Consider the following 18,990-nt stretch of genomic DNA (forward strand, 5'->3'; position numbering starts at 1 on the left):
AATAGATGACTCCATCGCCCGTTCATGTGACTAGTGTGTAACACTTCGTGAAAACATGTTACTCGTGTGTACATGGAAATTAGGAATCCAAATTCCATGAAAAACAAAAACGTTAGATAAAATGTAGTTGTTAGAAAGGTTTTAAATTTCGGTTTCGGGATTGCATTTCTGACCCAGCAAAACTGAAATTTCGGAATTTCGGACGAAATCCCGTATTCCGTATAAAAATTAATATTATATTTATTATAAAGTTTCGGCAAAGATACTTTATATTTAAAAAAACAATTTAATATTTAATATTAAACAATTCAACGCCCGCATTGAGAGTTCCTAAATTTCGGTCGAAATTTTCAAAATTTCAGTCGACTTTTGGAAAATTTAGTCTAGATTCCGTTGAAAGTTAAACAACATTTGAAATTTCACTTCGAAGGGAAAAAATCAATAGTTGGAAATTAGGAGTGGACACATCGAAGGGAAAAAAACAAAATCGTAGACCAAAATGGAAATTAGGAGCCCGAATTCCACAAGACCAAAATTACTCGAGTTAAGAAAAAAAAGAAAGATAAAATGAAATTACCATCATTTCTTTCTATATAAGGGTCCAGTGAGATGAAATAAAATTAGGAGACAAGAAAAAATCTTGTATTTGTTCAGCAGAAGAAGAGCTTCAATGAGGATGGAGCTTTGGTCATTTATCTTCTCTCTAAATCTCTTCTTTGCCATGAACGTAGTACATTCAAATTCTGCAACCACCACCACCTTACTTGGAAATGAAACCGATCGAATGGCTCTGCTCGCTTTTAAGGATGGGATAACAAGTGATCCTCTTGGAGCCTTATCATCATGGAACCATACTCTCCATTTCTGCCACTGGAATGGAGTCACGTGCGGTCGGAGGCATCAAAGGGTCACTGTATTGAACCTTAGTGGGCAGAACTTGCTCAGTGGGCAGACCTTGGTGGGTACTCTATCTCCTGCCATATCCAACCTCACCTTTCTTAGGGAAATCCACCTCCAAGAAAACAGCTTCAATGGCCAAATATCCCAAGATATTGGCCGTCTATTCAGACTGCGACATCTTAATATGAGCCATAATTCACTGGGAGGGGAAATTCCATCCAATCTCACCCACTGTAGGGACCTCAGAGTCATCTATTTGAGTTACAATGAGTTGACAGGGAAAATTCCCATCCAACTTAGCACTCTACCGAAGCTATCCTGGTTGAGTCTATATCACAATCATCTTACAGGGAGCATTCCACCTCAACTAGGAAACGTTTCATCTCTCATCCGTCTCTATTTATTGGATAATAGTTTGGTGGGACACATACCAGATGACCTGGCCCGAATTAATAACTTGAAATGGATCGTCCTTTCTGTAAATTTATTATCTGGTACGGTTCCTTCCTCTTTTTATAATAATCTCTCGTTTATTGTGGAGTTTGCCGTGACAGTAAACCAGTTACACGGAACCATTCCAACCAACATAGGATTCTCTCTTCCTAAACTCAAATATCTACTTTTAGAAGGCAATCAATTTACCGGACACATTCCAAATTCATTATCCAATTGTTCAAGTCTTGAAAGGCTTACAATGGAAGATAACCAGTTTAGCGGACCAGTGCCTGAAAATATTGGATGGGCAAAGAATCTACTCAAATTTGACTTGAGCTATAATTACCTAGGCCTTGGTAGAGCTGATGACTTGAAATTTATTACTTCTTTGACCAACTGTAGTAATCTAATTGAGTTGTCTTTACAGAGGAATCATTTTGTTGGCCTATTTCCCAACTCCATAGCCAATCTCTCAACTCACCTTTATTGGTTGTCAATAGGACAAAACCAAATTTCTGGAACCATCCCTAGTCAGATCGGGAATCTCATCAACTTAAACAGTTTAGGTATATATGAAACCTTCATCACGGGTTCTATTCCCATTTCAATTGGGATGCTCCAGAACTTAAAAGAACTCTACATGGGACATAATAGTTTGTCCGAGAAAATCCCATACAGTATTGGAAATATTTCTCAATTGACTGCCCTCGATTTAGGATATAACAACCTGCAAGGAAGCATACCTCTAACTCTTGCAAACTGTACAAAACTTTTAAGATTGCGCATTTCTGGAAATAACCTTCGTGGTACGATACCAAAACAAATTATTGGCCTTTCTTCGCTATCAATACAACTCGATTTGTCTCAAAAAATTTTTACTGGCTCCCTCCCATCAGAAGTGGGTAACTTGAAAAATCTAGAGGGATTGGATGTTTCTCATAACAAATTGTCAGGTGAAATCCCAAGAGCCCTTGCACATTGTACGAGCATGCGAGAACTTTATATGAAGGGTAACGCCTTCCGAGGAGATGTTTCGTCAGTTTTTACAACATTAACATCCATTGAAGTCCTTGATCTTTCATACAATAACTTCTCAGGGAAGATTCCAAAATATCTAGATGGGTTTCAGTTTCTACAACATCTAAACTTGTCTTTCAATAATTTTGAGGGTGAAGTACCAAAACAAGGGGTCTTTGGAAATGCCAGTGCAATTTCAGTCGTGGGAAATGATCATCTTTGTGGTGGTATCCCAAAATTAAAGTTGCCTACATGCCCAGTGGTAGCTAATGACAGACGAGGAAAAGCCCATGTTTCTAGAGTAATCATCCTAGTAGTAAGTGCGGTTGTATGTTTGATTTTCTTATTGTGTGTCCCTGCTTCACTTTACTGGAAAACAAAGTCAATCAAGAAACCATCTTCCATATCTTCAATGGAGGGTCGGCATTTAAAGGTTTCTTACGCGGAGCTCTTTAAAGCAACGGATGAGTTCTCTTCAGCCAATTTGATAGGCATGGGAAGTTATGGATCAGTGTATAAGGGAATCCTCAGTCGCATTGAAAATGTTGTTGCTGTCAAAGTACTCAACCTTCACTTAAGGGGGGCTTCAAAGAGTTTCATAGCTGAATGCAACGCATTGAGAAACATTCGTCATCGAAATCTTGTGAAGATCATAACTTCTTGTTCAAGCATCAATTTTGGAGGTAATGATTTCAAAGCTCTCGTGCTTGAGTTCATGCCAAATGGGAGTCTAGAGAAGTGGTTGCATTCAAAATTAGATGGGCAACATCAATTAGGAAGTTTAAACTTCATTAAGAGATTAAACATAGCAATTGACATAGCTTATGCGCTGGATTATCTTCACCATCATTGCCATACACCAATTGCTCATTGTGATCTAAAGCCAAGCAACATTTTTTTGGATGAAGACATGAATGCTCATGTGGGTGATTTTGGGTTAGCCAAGTTTTATCCAAGAATCATTCAGAACTCTTCTGAAGATCAAAGCAGCACAAATGGATTAAAGGGAACTATTGGGTACATTGCTCCAGGTAATAATTTTATCAATTTTCATCATCCAGTGTATTCTCAATGTGTTTAAAAAAAATATTTCTCACTTATTAGTTATATAATGTAGCTCAACAAAGGCTAAATTAGCATCCTTCAACCAAAATAATTACTTGATAGTATTTCTATATTTATTGACAGAGTATATAGGAAAGTTATTTTACATAAAGTAGTCTTGTACATGTCACCCGAATAATAGACAGCCATTTTAGTATGTATTACCACGAGTTGTATATGCAAAATAGTATTGTAAAAATTGCTGATCATGTAATGGTTAAAAAGTTATAATTTGGTAAAAATTCGGAGAAGTAATTATTCAATTATTCAATAAAATCTCTAATATTATTAGAAAATAATGAGAAATTTTGTAAATAAATTTCCAAAAAACCCATGACTAATGTTTCTCAACAAGAAAATAACCCTAATATTTGGGTGATTACTAATACCAATATTAATTGTCTAAAATACTTTTTAACATATCTTACCCTTTGTGAAGAATGGCTTATTCTTTTAGATGAGCATGTATCAGAACGTGGCATCTCTATAGAGTTACATTTAATATGAACTAATATGTGTTACGTAAAATAATAGCATATTCATATTATAAAATGGTTGATTATAAGTTTAATTTTATTGCCTTCTATTTTTTGGGTCTTTCGTGTGGCTAACGAAAAAGCTTATGTTGATACCTCATTTTGTGTGTCATACGACCTACTGCGACCCAACACTCCAATGATGAATCAAATCGTGCTTCTTAAATGAGCTAGAGCAGTAAAACACCCTGAAGACCCATGAGAGAAAATATTTTCCAATGAAAGAAACAAAAGTACCATGAAAACTGCCTTTTTCAAAACTATCCAACTTTTCAAAAAGAACCAAAACTCCCTGGAGTTGGCCATTCGGACGAGCCCCTGTTCGATTGGACCCCACCGCCGCTGGGCATCATTGCCATAGTCTGACACTGTCTGTGCAACCCCTTTGCCATTTCAAAGATTGGGTGAACCATTTGCCAAGATTGTCTAGAGCTGGACGATCGACATCCACCCTTTGACGAAGGTATAACACTTTGAGGAGTGTGACAAAGTCGAAGATTTAGCACCCACTCATCCACCAATAACACCCTGTGTCCTCTTTCATCTGTAAATTTTGTGGTTACTTCATCTGTTAATTTTGTGGCTACTGCATTAATTGTGGAGATTTTGGACTTAATAAGATTATTGGAGCCAAGGATTGAGCATGGTAGGAGGTCGACTAATGAGCCGGCAGTTATTCTAGCAAAGGAAGGAGTCCTTAAGGAGTCCATGTTAGTCGTGTCGCCGGTTATCTCACCTATCTAACAGGCTTTGTAATGGGTCTACGGACCACTTTTATGTATCATGTGTGGGACATCTTGTCCGCGCCCAATACTTTAGACTATTAATGCAATGTCAATTTTCAAAAATAAAAAAAATAAACATTAGAGTTTGGTAGTTGTTTTTATTCCACTAGTTCGGACGAAGGCTGGGGTCAAGTAGCCACTTTCTGGCATCGACCTCACAAGGATTTCCAGATTAATGACTGCCGCCAAAGATCCCAATTGGCGCATCACAGGTTCACTCCACACCATCTGTTGAAGGTGCACACACTTCCCTCTAGATGTCAGTGGAGGATGGCTCCCACACTTAGAACCCTTGTTTTCTTTCTAGTAAATAGTAGTTTCTATTAATCCCTAGTCAAACATTTCAACTTTTTGTGATTTTTTTCAAACAAAAGTGGTTTGGAAAAAAGCTGAATTAGGTTCTCCAAAAGAGCTTGAGCACAGGACAAGCAACATTTTCCTAGTCTGGGTAGATGGTTCTATACAGAGTCATGTCCGGGACTTAGGGCCCATAATCCCTCTTTGGTGATCCTAGTCTAATAAGTGGTACATTACCTCACTCATTCTAGGATAGTAAGAATGTGGTGTGTGTGTGTCTAATCCAAGGAATGAATTTTTGGCAATCCTCGATCGGAAGAGAAAAGAGGTATGGCAAATCTAGAACTAGGAATGCGGAGGCTAGGGCAAGGCAAGAGTAGCATGTGGGCAAATCCAAGGAATGATTATTGTTTAACCAGCTATCAAAGTTTGTTACAATTCCAAACAAAACTCTAAGTAGCTGTAGACACCCCATTTTAACCATACCCTGAGCCATCCAATTTTGTGCAAAACCCCCATCAAATCTTTGAGCTAGGGTCCCAAATTCCACCCTTAGCTAGGTTAGGGTCCCGGCAAGGTCCCTGCAAAATCTCGTCAAAATCCGAGTCCGTTTGCCTAGCGAATGAGTCGAGCAAAGTCGTAGGTCAAGTTCAGAAGAGGGGGGTGTGTTTATCCTGAGAGGGGGGCGATTTTTGTTCTGGAATGATGTAAATTTTTATCCGGATGGGACGCGCAAAATCGCGCGCCCATCAAAGGGGAGTTGTGCCGATATCAGCACCATCATTTTCTATAAAAAAATCTGTAAATCAGAAGAGGAAGGGGGGATCATTTTTTTTGAGGTTTCTCTGGAAAAACCAAATCTGCAGAGAGAGTGCCGATTTTCTTCTCCGGCAAGCTCGCCGGACTTCCGATCGTGCTTATATCCTCCGCGGAGCAATCATACCCTTGCTATTTTCATTTTCCAGAAAGGAGATTGAGAAAAATTTTGCAGAGAAGAAGGAGAGGGGTTTTCTGATTTCCAGATCTGAAAAAGGGAGAGGAAGAGAGAAAGTTTTCTCCGGCCAGATCCATTGAAACTCAGGCAAGATCTTGTCAACTCTATTCTTCTTTTCTTCTCCGATCTTCTCCGGCTGAAATCCGGCTAGCTCCGATCTTCTTCTCCGGGCAGTTCACACCATATCTTCCACCCTCCTTTCATTTACAACCAACGAGAAAGAGATCGAGAGATTTTCGTGCTTCCGATCATTTTCTCCGGTCCAATCCTGGCCAAACCCCATTTCCGGCAAAATCTCATCGGAATCCGGCAAATCTGCATCATCTCCATCATCCTTCCTACCAGATCGCAGATCACAGATCACAGATCTTTGAGATCATCTCCGAAACCCTAATTTCTCTTCTTCTACGGCCAGATTCAGGCTAGATCCCGGCCAATCTACCTTCTACGAGCTCCGGCCGGCGAGCTCACCTTTTCCGATCGTCTTCTCCGGGAGATTTGCGCCGGATCTGTTACTTCCAGTTTCAAGAGAAAAGAAAAAATTAGAGTATTAGAGAAGGAAGAAATAGATCTGAGCATATATACCCCTAACCTTCGTGGTTTTGCTTTCCCGATTCTCTTCTCTGGTAGGATTTCAGCCAAAGTTTTGGCAAATTCATTTTATCAAGCAAGCTTTTCGGATTTTCGGTGCCGGATATCTTCTTCGGAAAGTTCTCGCCTGCAAATTCATCTCCTCTAGCCGCAAACTCCGGTGATCTTGAATTCTCAGATCATAGAAGAGAAAATCTCATAATTCCGATTAGCATCAGAGCTTAGAGATCCATTTGATGTCTATCAGCCACTGAGATAAGAAAGAAGCCGAGGAAATTATATCGACAGCAGCAATTTCCATAAAATCTCGATGACTACAACCGGTTGACAGATCGGAGCTCCGGTATGTTACAGATTCCTCATGTCCTTCTTTGAAACTTGAGTTTTTGTTTTTATTTTGTTCAAGCTCCGGTAATTTTTCATGATGGCGGAGATTTGATGATATCACAGTCTTAATTTGGCTTGCATTGATTTTAATTTCATCACTATTTTAATTAGCATCATTTCAATTTAGCTCTGCTTAAGATTCTTGTGTTAATATCAGTGCCTTCTGAACCTTTAATGCTATCATTGTCATGTTTCAATAATTACATAAAGCTTAAATTGCTCTTCATATATTTTCATGATTTCTTTTCAGTTTCTGTTGGTGAGAATGCAGTTCATTTTTTTTAGATGCAGCTGAAATGTCATTTTACTTTTAATTCCAAGCTGATTTTGAGCTCCTAATATATATTCAGAGAGCTTAGAGATGATTTCATTTTTAAAGTCTGATTTGTCTTTTAGTGGCAAAACCTTTTCTTTGAGCCCATCTTGGAGATTGATATCCCTTGAAATTGATTAATGTCATTATACGAAATGATTCCATTGGAGCCTTCTAGAGGAGTAGAGAATGATATGGCCAGTTTAAAACCATTGAACCCAACCTAAGTTTGGAACTCTGAGGCAATCCCTTTGATTACTCTTCAAGAACTGGACGAGCCATGCTCTTTACATTTGATAGTTGATCCCCATGATGAGACTTACTCATGTTGAAAGTTCAGAATACAATCCTCCTAGTCATTTAATTGCTTCCCCTATATGCTCTCTCATGTCTGAGAATCTATCTATGGATAGCATTGAATAAGATTATAAATCTATACCATGCTTGGCTGAGAGCTCTTGAGGCCATTGGAAAGGTTTATAAGTGATCATGAGTTGAGTTTAAGCCCAATCACAGCAGCCCCTATTCCATTTGTATATGGGCAACCCTCATCCTTTTGATACCAACAGCCCTCCCATCCCATTTGATAATTTCAGCCCCATCTCATTTGACATGTACAGCCATCATGTCCCATTTGTATATGAACAACCCCTCGCTCTTCTCCTCCGATTCCCCCATGGAAGCTGCAGCGTCTCTTCGTTATTTTCACTGTAATTTTAGGATAATTCCACTTGGGCAGTCCTTCCTTGAGAAGCCTGATGCGATTCCTATACATAATGCTGTATCAAACAAGCCTTTACTCACTCAAGGGAGGACAATAGGTCAGAGGCTCATTACCTCTCCCATTGATAGAAAAGGATCATTTCTGCCATATATTAAGGCCTCTGAAACTACATCATCTGTGGCATCTGATGCTGTTCCTGTTTCTTCAGAGATTAATTCACAAGGACCATTGGAGAAGAAAAATCTGCGGAGTACTACTTTTCCTCGTGGTTTTGAGGCATTGATCCTGGAAGTGTGTGACGAGACAGATGTTGCGGAACTAAAAGTAAAGGTTGGAGACTTTGAAATGCATCTGAAACGAAACATAGGAAGTAATAAAGCTCCAACACCCCCCATTGTATCGCCTTCAACACCACCACCTGTTCCAAGCAAACCCATGATTCTACCCCTGTTTTACACATAATTTGTCCATAAATTCTAGCTTACATTTGGCAGCCACTCTCACTTTCAAAATATGTAACCCCTACTTCACTTAAGCATTTGGCAGCCACCTTTTCACTTTAAAAAAAAAAGAGAGTATAGTCTGCATTTCATTTTGGCATTTGGAATCATTCTTTTGCTTAGGATATGTACAATACTCTTACACTCCTTAATATTTGCAGCCCTCATGGTGCTTTTACACGTGTATCTCTCTTTTACTTTGATATATGCAACTCTCATTTTACATTGCTCATGTGTTAGCTGAATAGGGTGAAGGGTTTTGAGTATTCCACATGTTTAGCATGTTTAGTATGCTCATGTTTTTCATGATTTTTGAGATAGTATTTTCCAATTCATAACTGATGGACAAATTTAACACAAGGATAAGCTTTAATCTTTGTCAAGCAAATGCGCGTCCCATATTCATTGTCTATTCGTTCAGTCCTATACATGTTTGAACCACTATAAACCATGTGTATATTGTACATTGAGTATATGTGTTGAATTGTTTTGAAGAGGTTTATTTTTAGACATATAGCAATGAAGATTTATTTCTTGAAATCAACAGAAATTTTGGGATAACAATTCTTGCATGATTACTTGATTGCTTCGTATATTGTTATGAGCATTATATTCATTTTATAGTAAGGGCGATGAAGGAGTTATCCCAAGCCCATCTTTTAGGGCGATGTAGATATCATTTAATATGTTTCATTTAACCTACTGAATATTTAATATTTGTCTTTTATACTAAGCTTTGAGTTAGGGTTTGAAGACAATAATAAATGGATTGTTCAGGTGAGAATGTCTTGAGGCTTATAATACTTATTTATTTATTTATTTAAATAAATTGTTAATAGGAAGAAGGAGATCAGATGACTACTCTGATCGATAGTATCGACATGAGTACTGTCTGATCTCAAGGCGGGATTAGAAATATTATCATGTGTATTTGATATCAGATGATTACTTTGGCATCATCTGATTTCATTGGAGTCCCTGTATTGGGGTTTGTGGTTGGTTTTGAAGTGTTTGATATTGTTTTTACTTTATTAGGCTATCCAGCGGCTGGTCTGGACTAATTAATGTTATTTATCATTTTATGATTGCTATTAAATTGTATATTCTCCTTTGCTTAGAACTTGATTTGTTTTTTAGAATAAAATTTGCGATTATCTGGTAGCATTTTCTTCTCTTTTTGATAGACTAACACAGTCTTATAGATTTCTGTTAAATCTCTTTAGATATTAGAATTCCCTCTCGTTGCAAGGGCGATGAAGGCGCTAGCCCAAGCCCATCCTTAGGGGACTTGCTCAGTCCAAGTTGCATACCTCTCCTTTGTATATAGGAGACTTGCCTAGTCTCATTCTCTTACTAACCCTCCTCTTTGTGCGTCGTTTGGTTTTGGGAGAACACCCTACTCGGCTTGGCTTCATACCCCTATCCTATATGGGTATCTGGTTGCACATTTGTTGCACCCTAGGGCTAGGTAGCTGTCCGGCCCGGCTGGGTGTTTTACCTTTGCCAAATATGCACAAAGTCTTTTTTTTTCCTTGTTAATATTTTTCTCTATCCTACCTCTGTGTCTAAGAGACTTACCTAGTCTCATTTTCTTGCTAACCCTCCTCTTTGTGTATCATTTGGTTTTGGGAGAACATCCTACTCGGCTTGGCTTCATACCCCTATCCTATATGGGTATCTGGTTGCACATTTGTTGCACCCTAGGGCTAGGTAGCTGTCCGGCCCGGCTGGGTGTTTTACCTTTGCCAAATATGCACAAAGTCTTTTTTTTTCCTTGTTAATATTTTTCTCTATCCTACCTCTGTGTCTAAGAGACTTACCTAGTCTCATTTTCTTGCTAAACCTCCTCTTTGTGTATCATTTGGTTTTGGGAGAACATCCTACTCGGCTTGGCTTCATACCCCTATCCTATATGGGTATCTGGTTGCACATTTGTTGCACCCTAGGGCTAGGTAGCTGTCCGGCCCGGCTGGATGTTTTACCTTTGCTAAATATGCACAAGGTCTTCCCTTATTACTTGTGAGTTTTATCTCAGCTTGATAGTCTCACTAGCACCCTTCTTTATCTCTTTTTCTTTTAGGAGACAGGCTTTGTCTCATTAGCACCTCCTTCTTAAGAATCCTATTTTCAGAGTCAGTCCTTAGCCTAGGAGTCTGTCCTTAGCTAGAGAGTCTGTTTTTCTTTCAGGAGTCAGTCCTATCATCATAGGGGTTAGGATTTTATCCAACCTCTCATCAAATCTTGTTTTTTTTCTATCCGCTCTTGTAAGGTATAGGATGCTGTCCAACCCTTGCAGAGTTGTTATTCTGTTCATTTTCCCTCCGCAAAGCATAGGATGCTGTCCAACCTTTGCGGGATATCAGGAGTCTGTCTTCCCCTTATGATGATAGGATTTGTCTCCCTTGAGTCAAAAACACTTAAAAACAACAAAAACATCTGAAAAACCAAAAAATCTCAAAAATCTTGAGTCATTAGGAGTAGTTAGGAAATCTGTTCCGAACTACGTTGGCTTGATCCCTTTCAACAGGGTACGTAGTGCAGCTTGAGATCCACATCCCAAGTCCAGCCAAACCTTTAAAAATAAGCATTTTAAATCTTTCAAAAATTACAAAAATCCTTCAAAATATTGTTTTCTTCGAAAAGATCTTCCTCTAGAGTTAGGAGCATGTCCTAGTTAGAGAGTTTTTGAGTCGGGAGTTGCTCCCTTGTTCGTTGTTTGTTTGTTGTGTGTTTTATTTGTTTGTGTTAGAGTTAGGAGTGAGTCCTAGCTAGGAGTTTTACGCCTCCGTCCGGTCAATTGGCGATCCACATCGCCAATTGATGACTAGGTCTAAGATGCGATAGATCCTACTGTTTTCTTAGGATATACAGCCTAGCTACACATAGATTATAAGAACCACCTGCATTAGCTTAGGGCTAACCTGCATTTAGTTAAGGCATATAGGGTGTCCTAAAATCTACAATCCATTGGAATTTAAATAATCACACAAAAAGCTTTAAGAACTAGTCCGGTCTTTTAGATCGAGTCTAGGATAGAGGTCTAGATGTCTTAGGCATCACAGCTTAGAATAGGTGCGAAGAACTACGTTGCCTTGATTCTCGTGGAGGCGGGGATACGTAGGCTTCTTTGGATGAACATCAGATCATCTAAAGACTCGGGCCTAGGTATAGATTAGAGTTTTAGGGTTGTATGGTATCGAGTCATATTCTATGTTTTGCAGTGTTTTCTTACTTTATTGCGCAGACCTTATACTTTTTTGGTGTGTCATGCATGTGTTTGTTCACCAGAACTTAGACACCCATTAGGCATGTCACTTATAACCTAGTTTTGCTTAGGCGACACTTATTTCATTTCTTTTTATGTGTGATTATAATTCATCTCCGAGACATGCATGATTAGATAGACGTCTTCTCGGTGATATTGATTCTCATTTCATATGACTTTTGCTCAAAACTCTTCAAAATCATTAAATAAATGGCATAAGAGACCAAGTGTTTCCACTTGGGCGGATGAGGTGCTCTTTAGACCTTCCAAATTCGTAACCAGGCACGAACCCTCTTTTTATAATCTCTGGTTATCCGTTGCAACAGAGCATAGTATGGGATCCAGGGCCCATTTGCCTTTTTCCTTGGATGGCGACTCTTCTTTGTTAAGGTACGCCTCGAATCTGGGCTAGTCCCCGAATCGAGAGGTATCTCACCTTTTATATCGCCACTCATGCTGTGAGAGGCACTTCTTTCGAGAGTTCCTTGGTAGAGCTCTCCATTCATGTGGATGATCCTGAGATTGTTAGCATGTGGGGGCACGTCCCTCACCGCCGCCTCTCTCGGATCGGGGTCCACAGGCTGGCGACTCTGCTGGGGACTTCTCTTTTGAGATATTGCCTAACTCTGTTAAAATGCCATTTGTTACTAATTTTGAAGAATTTTGGGCTAAAATCATTATAAATGGGAATTCAATCGCTTAGAATCCAGGGGCACCAGATGGGTGTTTAAAACAAGGGATTCACACACTACACAACGTACATCATTTTTTATTTTCATTTTTCTTTTATTGATTTTTGTTATTATGGGCTCCACGGGATAGATACAATGCGTGCCAGATGGGATGTCATTACCCTACTAGTACTATTGTATCTATTTCCAAGCTATGCGCCAGAGCTGCAGCCGTAGACACTGGGTGTGCTGGTGTTCTACAGTAGCCGATGAGCAATGAACTTACTCTGTATAATGCTGGGTGTGCTGGCGTTATACATCAAGGGTATGGTCATAAGCATAGTACCCTGCAGAAATGCCTGGGCCTTACTTTTATTTCATTATATTATGTATATATATTAGCTGCTCCCTTTAGAACCAAAATTAGGGAACCCTTGCTAGGACATTATATATATGTACTCATATAGGACGAACATGTGCGACCAGCATATGTGAGCCTAGGATAGAAGTTAGCCTACCCATGTAGTGTAGAAGGGCAAGTCACGCCGTGATTGCCCGCCGCATTATCTAGTACACTCACAGGCACTTTTGAGTCAAGATTTTCTTGGCTCTGCTAGATCAGGTTAGGGCTGGTGCCCCTGGTTAGGGTATGTATGTATATATGTACGTGCATGTATTATATCTATTTGTAGATTAGGACCTGTATCCTAGATTAGGTTTCCGTATCTATCTCAAATCGTGTATTCCTTCGGACCTGATCGATGACATTGCTTTTACTTGGTCGTCACCTGGGTCGTGATCTATCCTGTGATTTTTTTTATCATATGATTATTCCAGTATCTTAGGTTTATGTCCAGAAGATTTCTTAATCTATTATTATCAGTTAGAGCTTTCTTGTTCTTTCAGTTGTGGGTTTAGCCGATGACTTTCTTTTATCACCTTTTATGGCCATGATCTAATCCCTGATTCCTCGTTGTCCTGATCGGCCTTTCTGCTAACCTGTTAGACCAGGTTCTGTCTGTCAATAGAATTTTCTGGTCTAACTGTCAGCTACATAGCTTCATTCTTCAGTCTTCCAAAATGGTTAATCGTTTTCCCCGGTCTTTATCCTGATCATGGTCTATGTTTTGTCTCCTGAGTGTATGGTAGTGTTCCTTCGTACATGTACTACTCATTGAGTCGATGTACAGTTTTGCTATCTTCTTGTACATACCCTATTTGTCGAGTCAGTCGTTCAGATTAGGTCCTTTTTGCAGTAGATGTTCCAGATCTGATTCATCCTATTTGCAATCTCTTGATGCATTTGATAGTGTTTCCTCTACTTTTGTTGGGACTATATCTGTCATTTTGTCTTTAGATTAGGCGAATCTCTCCTATATATTCAGTTTTGTTGGTTGGTTAGATTAGAACCCTCTTTTTCAGTGAGGGATTCCTGGTTTAATCAATAATATGTATATTCTTTCAGAATCACCTAATTAGTGGTTTGTACTTGTCGCTTCCGTGGCCATGATCTTCATTTCCCTCTGATCGTGAGTTCATTCATGTTGTGTACACAGATCCATGTCATGTATGTATATTATACTTCGATTGTGTACCTTTTCTTTTGATGTGTCATAGATCCATGTTGTATATGGATATTACTTATTGGGTTGAATTTTGTTATCTACATGCTCTGTCTTAGATATGGTTGATAGCCTGTTCGCTATCTCTGTGACCATGATCTATCATTATCGATCCTCTTGATCATATAGTTGTTAGTGTTCATCATCAGATTTGAGATCCAGTCTATGACCTACTTCTGTCATTTTGTGGCCGTGGTCTACCTTTCTGATCTATTCGAAAGTCTATGATTATGGATGAACAAAATCAGTGTCACCAGTTGTATCCTTCCCATATGATCGGTCAAATTTATCCCTATCATTTTGTTATTCAGGATCATCTTCACTTTTTCCTGATCTTATCCTATCTGTGATTAGGTATAATCATGTCGAACAAAGTGATGAGGAGCTGGATAAGTGAGTCAATTCAAGCTCTTCCGCGCGAGCGTGCAGAGTGGAGTATGGCCGACAAGTTCATCAGCACGTTTAATCATTTGAGCGCATCCGGTGTGAACTGGCAATTTCTTCAAGCAGCTGCAAAACTTTGGGATCCTATTCTTCATGTTTTTCAATTAGGTCCCTTTGAAATCTGTCCTATATTCGAAGATTGGTGCGCCCTGTTAGAACTCCCACCTGAGGGACTCTGGATCCAACCTTCGAGTATAGCGTCTCCTCGTTCCCTTTTTTGTAAGCTTTTCGAGAACAAAACTGTTGATGCTATACCCTATTTCAAGGAAACGTACGTGCAATTCGATGACCTCATTGAGCGTTTTTCTAAAAGCATTGACCCTACCGATTCCCGTTTTCAAAATTGTCGGCGCAATGCTTTAATCTTTGGTGTCCTTGCACGTCACGTTATTCGTGAAGACTCCAGTATTGCCCCAGTGACTTTACTGAGTGTGGTCGACCAAATTAGTGAAGGAAGGAATCCTGTCCCAATCATGCTAGCGGAAACCTTCTCTGGGCTGGATCTTATTGCTCGGCAAGAGGTTAAAGATAACTTCCATGGGTGTGTCAAACTGCTTTATCTGTGGCTTTGTGAAAAACTCACCATCCTTCGGCCGCGGAGCTCCCTTCAGTACACCCTCAAGGATCACCTTTCGTGGCAACCAATGGCCAATAAACCCAAATCCATTGATGAGTGGCATAATTGGTTGCAGCACGTGGAGAAGGATCAATTCCACTGGGTGAGTCATTCATGTTTATACGTTATCACTAGTACTTACCCACACCCATTTGTGTATCTTATGGGTTTGGAGAAGTCAACCTTTTATGCACCCACTCGTTTACTTTACCAGATCACGGGAAATCCATGTCCTCCCGGATTTGTAAATCCTCCTCCTTGCGAAAAGCTTACTCCCGATCTCATAAAGTCTATTGTAGCTGCTTGGGGAAACAAGGTTACATATAAAAGATTTGCTTTATCATCTAAGGTCCATCGGAAAGAGTTACCAGAAGAGCCCGTGAGCAAGAAAGCTCGGATTGAGGAACCTTGAAAATCTATATCATGTTTTGTTTTTGTTTTATTTCTGCATTTCACATCATTGTCAGTCTGCTTATCCAGCTGTGATCAGAGAACAATAGTTTTTATCCTTTGTAATCACAATTTGAATTTTGTTAATGAAAGTGTGTTTTTGTTTCTTTTGTCATTGTTTGATCAAAATAGTTTATCTCGATTATCAAAATTTTAATCTAGTGCTTATATTTCCATAACAGGATTCTTGATTGAGCAGCCATTGCTCCTAAAAAAATCCTCGTTTCAAAATCAACCTGGTCCCGTCAGTCCGCTGATTCCAGGCTGAGTCGTTTTTCTTCCTCACCAATTTCTTTTACCTCCCCTGCATTACCTTTCTCCAATATCCAGGAAATCCCTTCGCCTGTCCAATTTCCTATTGCACCGATGGCTGACTCTGGAAACGCTATAGCTGAGATGAGTGAGATGATGAAGGCTATGCTTCAACAGATGAATAATATGAATGAAGAGATAGCCCGTCTGAAAAATGACAGAGAGTCTACTTCCAGAGAACATGTAGCTCAGCACCCATCAGTTATACCTCCTCCCCCTCCTGCAATGGCCGGGCCTGCGGTCTTGAACGTCGAAGACGATCTTGATAATGAGCAGTATGAAGAAGAGAATCGTCATCCTAATCTGAATAGAGCCAATGAGGACAGAGCGATGGCGGACAGAATGGATAGGCTGGCCCAAGAGATGGAAAATATAAAATTTCAAGGCCCGAAAAAGTTGAACATGGCCGATTTTATGTTGTATCCGGGAGTCACATTGCCTCCTAGATTCAAAGTTCCAGACATGGATAAATACGATGGGACCGGGTGTCCTCGAAGCCATCTAATGTCAGTTCTTCCGCTTTTGCAACAGCATGGTCTATCTCCGGAGCAAGTTGCTCTATTATTTCCCAGATCTTTGGTCGGAGTGGCTAAAAAGTGGTTCTTGAGCTTAAAGTCAGAGGAGATCCGAACTCTAGAGAGTATTGCAAACAGGTTCGTCGAACAATTCTCTATGGAAGAGGGGATCGATGTAACTAAGAGAGATTTGAAGGCTTTGAAACAGGGCCATAATGAAACTTTTACTTCCTTCATCCGTAGATGGAGAAGGAAAGCTGCCCAGATGACTCATCGGTTGTCAGATGAGGATCAGATCAAGATTGTGGTGAAAAATCTATCACCACAATATTACCACCATATGGCTATCCAATATTTCCTTGATTTTAACCATCTTATTAAGACTGGGACTCAGATAGAAGATGCATTGGCTAAAGGCCTGAGATCTAGAGTACCATCTGATGGCAGAGAAGGGAAGCGACCTGTGATGGCGCCGAAAGAGGTCCATAATGTCAATTATGTCAGGCCGCCCCCACCCAGAGTAGTTACTGAAGTAAGAAGGCCGACAATGGAGCAGAAGCCTCTTCGTCATTTCGATCCCCTTCCGTATTCTTTGTCCGTAGCTTTGAAGAAGCTATTGAAGGACAAGAAGATCAAGTTGCCTGACATTAAACCTCCTCCCAACCCGTTGCCAAGAACCTGGAGAGAAGATCAATTCTGTGATTACCACCGTAACACTGGCCATATCACTGACAGGTGTTTAGCTTTGAAACACCAAATTCAGAACATGATCGATAGGAAGGAACTGTCAATCCAGTTACCAAATGTAACTAGAAACCCCCTTCCGACGCATGCAATGCCGCCCCCATCCTCGGTCAATGTCATTTGCGCCGAGGAGTCTATCATTGATCCGGCTTCCTTCATATGTGCTGTGGAATCCGAAGAACCCTATGTCTGGAAATTTGAAGAAGAAGATCAGTGGGCAGAATCCGAAAGGCCGTATGTTTTATCCTGGAACGACCCTGATGTGGCTGGGCCATCAAACCAGTCATATGTTTTCCAGTGTGAGGATGAAGAGAAAGAATCCGAATCTCTGTACGTCTTAAGGGTGAGTGATGATGAGGAAGAAGAGATACAAACCCCATACATCCTTAAGATAGATGATGAAGATCTGTTACTCCTAAACGATCAATGTGATGAGCTCCGCCACGTCACACGGGGTGGACGAGTCTTTAAGCCAGCTGAACTCAGAGTTGATAATCCCGCTGAAGTTGCGAGAGGAGTTGATAGTCAGAGGCAGAAACAAAGACTTGATGAAGAGGAAGATAACCTACTGAATCAGCTTAAGAAAACCCAAGCTAATGTTTCAATTTGGGGTTTACTGATGGCATCGCCGAAGCACAGACAGGGTGTACTTCGTGAATTGAACTCGTCCCAGGTATCAGTTGAGATCACTCCTGACGAGCTGGTCGGTTTGGTAGCCATGACCAAAGCTTCAAAAGCTTTATCTTTCTCAGATGAGGACTTGCCTTCAGAAGGAAAGGATCATACTCGTCCTCTCAAGATTACCCTGCTTTGCAATCAGAAGAAAGTATCAGAAGTACTGGTAGACAATGGGTCAGCTTTGAACGTGTGTCCTTTGAGCACTGCTACTACTCTGGGGTTTGGGCCTGAAGATTTTATTCCGTCTGAGCAGGGTATACTAGCATATGATGGTACTCGAAGGGATGTTATCGGAACATTGGCTACTGAGATTGTCATTGGAGGAGAAACCTTTGACATTGAATTTCAGGTGTTAGATATCAAGACTTCTTTTTGTCTGTTGCTTGGTCGACCTTGGCTGCACAAGGTTGGAGTTATCCCTTCCACACTTCATCAAAAACTGAAATTCATTCGAAACAATCGGGTGATCACTGTCAAAGGAGATCCCGAGCCAGAAGTTGGACAAATATCTCAAGAGCTTGTTACTGAAAACACAAGAGATATCAGTCTGACAGGATTTTCAGTGGAAGTTTCGGCTATCACCATGAAAGAGGCTATGAGTGAAGAAATTATGTTTCTCTCTAGCACCAATACTCGGGTAGTCAAGATGATGCGCCGATTTGGGTATCTCCCAGGGGCAGGTTTGGGAAAGAATATGCAGGGTCCGACTGAGCGGCCCGAGTTGAAAACATCTGATGGGTTGTTTGGGTTGGGATATAAGCCGACTCGCAAGGAGATGCAAGAAATGAGAGCTTACATGTTTAAATGGGCAGAATGTCGCCGCAAAGGTTTAGAGTTTCCAATGGGACCTTTCAGCAAAGTCATGAATGGTAGATTCCGAAAAGAGGGAGCTGATTGCCCTTATTATGGTTTCTCAGAGCCATGGTATGATGAGAATGGGACCAAGCTGCCGGGTCTTGAGATTTTCTTTGCAGATGAGCTGCCAGCAGAATTTTACAGTAAGCAGATTACAGAGGCAGTAGTGACAGAGGAACCAGACTCAGACTGGGTTGAAAATTTTGAGCCAGAATTCCTAGATTCTTTGTTTCAA

General features: G+C 40.3%; 1 protein-coding gene across 1 annotated transcript in view; it reads left to right on the forward strand.

The window, feature by feature from the left end:
- Positions 1-494: 494 nt before the first annotated feature.
- The window catches only part of LOC143859305 (receptor kinase-like protein Xa21), a 34,318-nt gene continuing 15,822 nt past the window's right edge, over positions 495-18,990 (forward strand). The window contains exon 1 of the mRNA XM_077370030.1: positions 495-3,383. Within this exon, the coding sequence (XP_077226145.1) occupies positions 671-3,383 (2,713 nt within the window). The 5' untranslated portion in view covers positions 495-670. The remainder of the gene's footprint in view (positions 3,384-18,990) is intronic.

Source organism: Tasmannia lanceolata, unplaced genomic scaffold (assembly GCF_043159265.1).
Source record: "Tasmannia lanceolata isolate RefF3 unplaced genomic scaffold, GAP_Taslan_0.1 ptg000029l, whole genome shotgun sequence".
In the NCBI taxonomy this organism is placed as follows: domain Eukaryota; kingdom Viridiplantae; phylum Streptophyta; class Magnoliopsida; order Canellales; family Winteraceae; genus Tasmannia; species Tasmannia lanceolata.